Raw genomic sequence first — 7,778 nt, 5'->3', positions numbered from 1 at the left:
ACAGACAGACAGAAGAGAAGGTGAGTGTGTGTTTGTCAGAGCATCATTGAGCACTCAGCTTCAGTTTCTGCTCTGTCATGTGCTGGCACTCAGTCGGTGAGGAGGGAGAGCATGGAGGGAGGCAGAAACTAAAAGGCTTGGTGTGGGGTTGAGTAGTAGAGAGCAAAGAAGGGTGCATGTGACGTAAACGGGGAAATAGGAAAGGAATAATTGGAGCGGAGAGGTGGGACAGGAGGAGCAAAGGGGAGAGGAGAAACAGCAGGGTGTTACGTCCTGTGTTTTCTCTGCCTCTTGATTTTGCATTACCTGGACTCCTGTCATCTCCTCTGCGCTTGAGTGTTTGCCCCATTACACCCCGACGTGACACAGGGCTGAAATCCGATTCATTGCTTCTTATTTACAGCTGGCGCGGAAAAACTCAAAGAAACGTTTTTGACACGAAGGGATGTGTAAGAGGTCCACACTGAGTGAGTCCTGTCCTGAATCCGCTGACCGAGACAAACTCCCTCAAATTATTTTAACATCTTCAAATATGAAGAGGGAAGTAGCTTTTCAGCTGTCAATTGAAATAGTAAGCCATTTTGGGCCAGACCTAAAATGTAATCATCCTCGGGGTTATGTCCTGCATCGTGTGATGCCATGCCGGTGTTAGAGGTGGCCTGAGCTGTCCCAAGAAACTCACTAAGCAATTTCTGACATCCATAATGAGCATGAAAATGTATCTATGCAAGGATGAAGTAGTGCAGTTACAAGGCCGGTAGAAAACTAGAAATATCATGTTGTAAGTCCAGGGAGTTTGAGATGTTGTAAGGTCGCAGTGTGAGAAGTGGAGTGAACAGGCAAAAAAGTCTTGTCGATAAATTTGTTTTTTATGTGAATTCATTTGCCTGTGGTTCGTCTCCGCGCTCAGTGTTGTGCACAAGGTGAGCATTTACAAAAGTAAAAGGCAGAAGGGAGGCTTGTAGGAGCGGCCCTAATGAGAGGACGCGTGTTGTTAGACAGCAGAGCATCAAAGGCTCGGTGGAACTCAGTGACTGCAGGATGAGATTCAGGGGATGTTTTATACTCCATCTATACGGCAGTGTTCATCCTTGTGTCTCTGATGTGAAATGATAATGTCTTTTCAAAGTTATTTTAAAACATATTTATATAATATTTGTTTCTGCACTCATTTATTTCACATACTTGTTATAGTTCTGTCTATTTTTTGTTTTACCTTTATTTGTCCAGCTTTGTTGTCGCTGTCGCTGTCGCTGCTGTTTTGACTCAAAACTTGAGTCAAATGTCTTGCTCTGGGTACACATACTCAGCCATTAATACGATTCTGATTCTTATTCTTGCACTCTTTTAAAATGACAACCAAACAAACTGTCAGTCAAGTAGTGCATGCAGGCGTACAGGAGCAGTGCTAAATGGTAAGAACTGCCAATCTGCTGCATGCTCATCACGAAGGTACTGCAACCACAGTGAGCATCTATATCAGTCTGTCGCTCTGTCTTTTAACTTCCCGCTTTCACCTATTTTTCTCTCACTCACACCCTCGCCTCCCTCTCCAGGGCTATCTGTCCGAGGGTCTGGTAACTAAGTGGTATTGCTCCCCCCGTCTGCTCCTGTCCCCCAACAACTACACCAAGGCCATTGACATGTGGGCCGCTGGCTGCATACTGGCTGAGATGCTCACCGGACGCATGCTGTTCGCAGGTACCGCCGCTGTTTGTCACACGGTGTCCACAGAAGCACCCATGACCTCGATGTCCTGCGGGAACATCATGATTTTGCTCATCATTTATTTGATGGTATATTTCAATATGATCACATCATTAGTATTCAGCAGAAACATCTTCCCGCGTGATCTTTCTTTACCATTTTAACAACATTAAACACTGACCTGAATAAGTATGAATAAGCATTTAAATCAGGCTTCTTTGAGTGTGAATCAGTCATCAAATTTGTGCAAAGTTGCAAAAAAAACAGTGCTTCAGGATAAGGTGGCATCAAGTGAGTGCTAAGGAAAGTTTTTCTGTCCTCCACCAAAGATGCTTTAGTTTCTTTCTGCAGGCTACGTCTTTGCCTGACCAGAATAACAATGATGAAAGATAAATTCTCGCTGTCTGAAGCAGATGTAGTTCCTCCTGACAGGCTTATTTGACCTCCAGCAGCCCTCTACACCACAGGAGAGATAGCGTCATCTGTTCTCTGGTGTCTCTGCTAGAATTCATGGATTGTTGGAGAGGTTTGCCTTGCTGTTCACTTAACCACCAGAGATTACATGTCACAACTATTTTTGTTTACCACGGGGAAGCAATGCACTTTCATCAAAATACACTACAGCTGTTTGCTTGTTGCCGAGTGGTGAATGTGTTGATATAGCACCACCTGCTGGTTACCGGTGGCTTGGTGGAAACGTTTAAAGAGAAATTTCATCACTCATATGGGTGTGAAATGCCCTCTGAGCGGAAAAGTTTGATCGTGTTGCATAGGGGGTGGCCAAAAAAAAATTCTGAATTTTCAACATTTGATATTCTACAAGTATTTTAATCAGGGAGGATTACCTCTTCAACAGATCAATGATCAAAGGGAGGAGGGAAAAAATAAGATGCCAGAGGGGACTATTTATGTGATTTCAAGCACTGGAATTAAAATGTAAATTGCTGTTATAATGGGTCTTAGAGTGGTTATTTCTAGTTTAAATTGAAAACCATTTAAATAGTGGACTGCAGAGTATTCCATCCTATCTGATTGAACCTCATACCTAATCCATATCTTTCACTCGACAGCTCACACTTTCTAGTTATACCTGTGTTTGACTCTAATTGGTCTAATTTTGTCTTTCTTATGTAACTGATCCTCTGTCTGCTCTCTACTTGCTTCTGATTGGCCGGTTCCCTCTCCCAGGAGCTCACGAGCTGGAGCAGATGCAGCTGATTCTCGATACAGTGCCGGTGTTGAGAGAAGAGGACAGGCAGGACCTGCTACAGGTGACGCCTCAGCGACTGCTGCTTGTCCTACGTCTGCAAACTGATCATTTAAATATGGAGCAGGGTGTCATTGTCATGTAATATTTTTCAGCGTCAGACTGAAAAAGATTCAGTCGACAGATAAGTGTGCGCTAAGTCTTTTCCATCAGGGGGCTTTCTGTGTTTTGCTTTCAACTAGAATACGCTTTATAGTGAGCATATTCAACTTAACTAAAGTGGAGTGTCTTGAAATGTACAAAAAAAGAAAAAGACAGCAGAATTCTGCACATATTTCAACCCACGCTGTCATCCTTTTTCCAGGTGATGCCTTCATATGTCAGTCATGGATGGAAAGTCAAGAAGCCCTTTTCTGAATTGCTTCCTGAAGTGGATGCTCAGGGTGAGCAGAGGGAATTGAGTGGTAAGAAGAGTAATTTCAAGCAGTATGAAATAGAACAATAAGAGTGGAAAAGATACAGAAGACAGCAGTTTCTTTTAGCTGTGAACGATAAAGAGATGATAGGGTAGGCTGGAGAGGTTTGGAGGTCTAACACATGTAATTTAGCACTGAGAGAAGATGGTGCATTATTACTTCATGGACACACATTTTGTCTCCTCCTCCTCTTTCTCCCCCACTGATCCCCTTTTCCTTCTCCTCTCAGCTGTGGACTTCCTTGAGCGCATCTTGACCTTTAACCCCATGGATCGGCTGACAGCTGAAGCGGCGCTATCCCACCCGTTCCTCCAGCAGTACTCCTGTCCGGAGGACGAACCCACCTCACCGCATCCCTTCCGCATCGAGGACGAACTGGAGGACAGCCTCGTCACCGAGCAGTGCCTCAGCAACAGTCAGGCCTCCAGCATCCACTGGGAGAGGTGTGTAGATTGTTGTTGTTTGCTGGAACAGAAAAGTCTCGCAAAGCACAATGAGACACCTATTATACAGTAAATAATCATATTCGATTGAATAAACTGCACATCCAAGTTATTATAAGATTAATATTAATACTTCATTTCTGCCCGTCTGCAGGTACGAGAACAGCTCATCAACAGACGTCTCCTGGCAGCAGTCAGGCGGGAGGTGTCACTGCATGCCCCCTGGCCACGTGACTTCTGACCTGGGAGACACCACAGAGGATGAGGAGGTGCAGAGAGACCCCCGGGCCAGTTCCACCGCACTGTTAGAGGAGGCGCAGGTTGGATAATAAGCTTTGTTATTTCCCCCCATACCGATTGACTTACCTAACCATTATCTTTTTTTAATATAAATAATACTTATTCTATGCTAGTAACAAACTAGATTGAGTCCAAGCACTTAAACACACAACATGCATATGTCCTCCTTGCCTTTTTTTTCACCTTCTCCATCCCCACTACAGGTCGACCCACGTAAGTATTCCCACAGCAGCTCAGCTGAACGCTTCCTGGAAAACTCTCACTCCTCTCTGGAACGCGCCTGTGGTTTGGCGTACGGGGAACTGGACTGTGGCCGCTCCTGTGACTACAAAGTGGGCTCTCCTTCGTATCTGGACAAAATTGCCTGGAGGGAGGGCAAGCCTCAACACTACTCGGAGCCTAAGCTGATCCTGGATCTCTCTCAGTGGAAGCGTAACACTGGCAGCCTTCCTGTGCCTGCTGAGTCCATTGGTAGCAGCGTGGAGGACCTGGGAGAGATGAAGGAGGAGGAAATAGAAGAGGAAGAGACGGGGGATTTATTCCAGGAGATCTCTCGCTGGGTTGAGAGCACCCAGTCTCGCCTGCACTCACCCAGTCCCAGTCCTTCTTTGGAGCCACGTTCCCTCTCCTGCTTCACCTCCTCTCCCCCTCTCCCTCTCTCCCCAACTGACCTCCCAACTCCAGTCTTCCACTACACGGAAGTTGTGCGGCAACCGTCAGATGAATATGACGAAGACAGACTGAGCCCACTTCAGCCTGTCATGTGTCCCTGTAATTCCCTTCCCTCGCTTCTCCCCTCATCTCCCACCTCTCCGCTTCCTCCTCCGTCATCTCAAACAGCGTCACCCCCCAACTCGCCACTTTTTCCTTCCTCAGAGTCTCAACCCCTTTCCTCGACTTCCTCCATTTCTCAGCCAGTAAATGACGACTCCTTGGTGGAGTCACTTCCTGTCAAGCAAAAAGAGCGGCTGTTCGACCTGGACGTGTTCATATCCCGAGCGCTGAAACTGTGCAGGCAGAATAAGGAGAAAGCAGAAGGGAAGAGAGGAAAGGAGGGAGGATGGAGGGAAGAAAGCAAACAGCCGAATATTAACCGAATGGTGCCCAGGCTTCCAGAGCACAGGACTCCACCACCACAGACTCCCAACTCTTGATGTTCAACTTCAAGTCCACCACAGTGTGGCGCTCATGATGGGTAGCACTTCCAAATGCTATAGTGCTTTAGGGGGTTTTGTGGTTGAATATGCTGCTTCAGCATTAGACCTCAGTGTTAGCAGTCGTTATGTCACTATTGCAATGACACGCTACACACGGCGACTAATCCAACAATCCTGTAGCTTTGCAATACGAGGTCAGAAAGCATTTGGATTTAACATAATTAACCATGCTTAGCATTGCAAATATCTAGGATTTGTTCGACGTGAGAATATTTAGAAATACTTTTCTAATTGATGATTATGGTATTAGTGGTTTGTGGTCATTTGGCACCTTAAAGGTGGGTCAGACCTTGACTCAATAGCTACTCATTCTGTGACACAAACATCTGCCTATCTGACTATAACAAGAGTTATAAAGGCTATGTTAGACTGCATAACAGTAACACATGGGGAGAGATCACTTAGCTGGTTTTAAGTGTGCGTTAGATTTGTGTTTCTAAAGATCCCTTGCTGTCAGTCAGTCAGCAAATCTTTCAAAATGTCAGACAGTCTTCCAATGGTGATGTTTACGAATAATGATCATGACACGGACAATGCTTTTTCCAAATTTCTCTCAATGTATAAACCGAAAACAATCAGTGCCATTATGCGAGCTGGTGAACAATGAGGATTTTATATCAGTCCTGCAGTGACTTATGAGCTCCATCACGGCTACATGCCTTGTAAACTTGTATACAACTGTTGTTATATTTAATGATATAGTATATATGTATACATTGATAATGGTATTGTGTTTAAGTATTCTTTGCTGAATGTTCGGATACAATTTCTGTTTATTTGGAGTGGGTTGTATTTCGTTTAAATGTGGAATGCTCTATCAGAATAGTTTATGCTCTTGTTTACTTCAAATGGTTTCCTATCCTGATACCAAGGTCATCATCTGCTTTACATTTGGCGAAAAGATACTATCCTCTCCATAGTAGACAGTCAGATATCTGTCACAATTTTGCTCACTTAATTGTTAGCCACAGAAAGCTATAATGCTAACAACAGTAGCCTATATTTTGGAGAAAGTGGATGCTTCACAACCTTTATAGGAAGTGATTTGTACTCAAAACTCCTCAATGCTAACCAAATAACCAAAACATGTATTTTGAATTACTTTTCTATCCAGCGTGGAAGACAGCAGACCCTCAGAATGGTATTTATTCTGACATGCGAAGTCTCCCCGTCAAGGTAACGGAACCAGGGATATGGAAACGGCATTTAAATGACACAGTAATAAAGAAATACAGTAATGTCCAGGTTTCCCATATTCTGTAACCTTGAAGAAATAGGCTTCCACCTCCCCCGGTTTCTCTGTTTGACATGCCGGTGTGCATGAATACGGTCCAAGGCCGCACCAAAAGGGTCCCGTGGTTGTGAATGCCAGAGGCACAATACTGAGATGCATATAACACACTGCCAGCACAGCTACAACAGTTCAGAATAAGACATTTTGATCTGTTTAGTGATCTTTCAGTCCAGCATCTGACTCACAGTCATTTAGCAACAAGCCTTTCATACCCTCTTACCCTCTCTTCTTTTTTATCCTCAATCCACATCATTCAATCTCCACACAGAACATGAGGACAGCGATTCTGTGGCGAGAGCTGCCAGCTTAAGTTAAGAAGATATTCACTTTCACACAATGCAGCAGTACATCTCTTTCTCTGTCACTACACGCTGTTTGGTTCATTTGAAGTTGCTCTCAAACGCTTGACACCCACAATATTTGCACCTTCCGTGTAGGTAACATACACCGGTTGTGAGCAGATCATCACAACATAGGATGAGCCATATTTGCTACGATAGCAAAGCCAGGTATATTCTTTTATATTCACAATAGACATGAAGCACATTAGAGATACTAGCACATTCAGAAATACAGTTTTTTTCCTCAGTGACAAATGAAACTCCAATGTTGTCAATGCTGATTTGTATTAATATTGTATACCTCTAAGGTACTAATCATACTTAAGCTAGACTAACTGATAAAAGTGTTCAAGTGAAGTGCAAAACCGTCCATGTTCTGATCCAGAGCATTTATCTCTTTATAGAAATGGATAGAAGCTGTGCTGCAGTCTAACTAATAAAACACGAGTCTAGATTTGACCTGCACATGTTTAATTATCCCTTTTTGCTTCATACAGTTTCCTCTCCAGGTAACCTAAGCCAGCAATAACATCATTGACAAAAAAACAAGCATACTGTAACACATGTGGTTACTGAGCCTAAGTTCTTTTTTTGAAGTATTCGAAGAAATGTATAAAATGTGCCTCAGTTCACCTGCTTCCAGCTTGCTGAATGTAACAGATCCTCCCCTCTGCATGGCTTTCACAACTATCCAAATAGCTTACACTTTGTTGTGTTTGTTATGTGTCACCTTTATGGATTCATATTTCTGTGGGCTCTTGTCTATTTTGTACCCACGAGGCCCCTCTGCTTT

At 43.9% G+C, this 7,778-nt stretch overlaps 1 protein-coding gene across 2 annotated transcripts in view; it reads left to right on the top strand.

Moving 5' to 3' along the window:
* Nucleotides 1-5,287, top strand: part of mapk4 (mitogen-activated protein kinase 4) — a gene marked incomplete at both ends in the record, with an annotated part of 9,630 nt that extends 4,343 nt beyond the window's left edge. Inside the window, 6 exons of one of the 2 annotated variants that reach the window (XM_079222417.1) lie at nt 1,557-1,701; nt 2,896-2,978; nt 3,279-3,357; nt 3,620-3,833; nt 4,000-4,153; nt 4,337-5,287. In XM_079222417.1, coding sequence (XP_079078543.1) covers nt 1,557-1,701; nt 2,896-2,978; nt 3,279-3,357; nt 3,620-3,833; nt 4,000-4,153; nt 4,337-5,287 — 1,626 coding nt within the window. Of the gene's footprint in view, nt 1-1,556; nt 1,702-2,895; nt 2,979-3,278; nt 3,358-3,619; nt 3,834-3,987; nt 4,154-4,336 lie in introns of both variants that reach the window. The other variant, XM_079222416.1, reaches the window with a different exon arrangement.
* Between the last annotated feature and the right edge of the window lie 2,491 nt (nt 5,288-7,778).

Source organism: Taurulus bubalis (genome assembly GCF_910589615.1).
Source record: "Taurulus bubalis genome assembly, chromosome: 8".
Taxonomy (NCBI): Eukaryota; Metazoa; Chordata; class Actinopteri; order Perciformes; family Cottidae; genus Taurulus; species Taurulus bubalis.
Note: the sequence above shows the minus strand (reverse complement) of the source record. Positions and strands in the feature narration are given on the sequence as shown.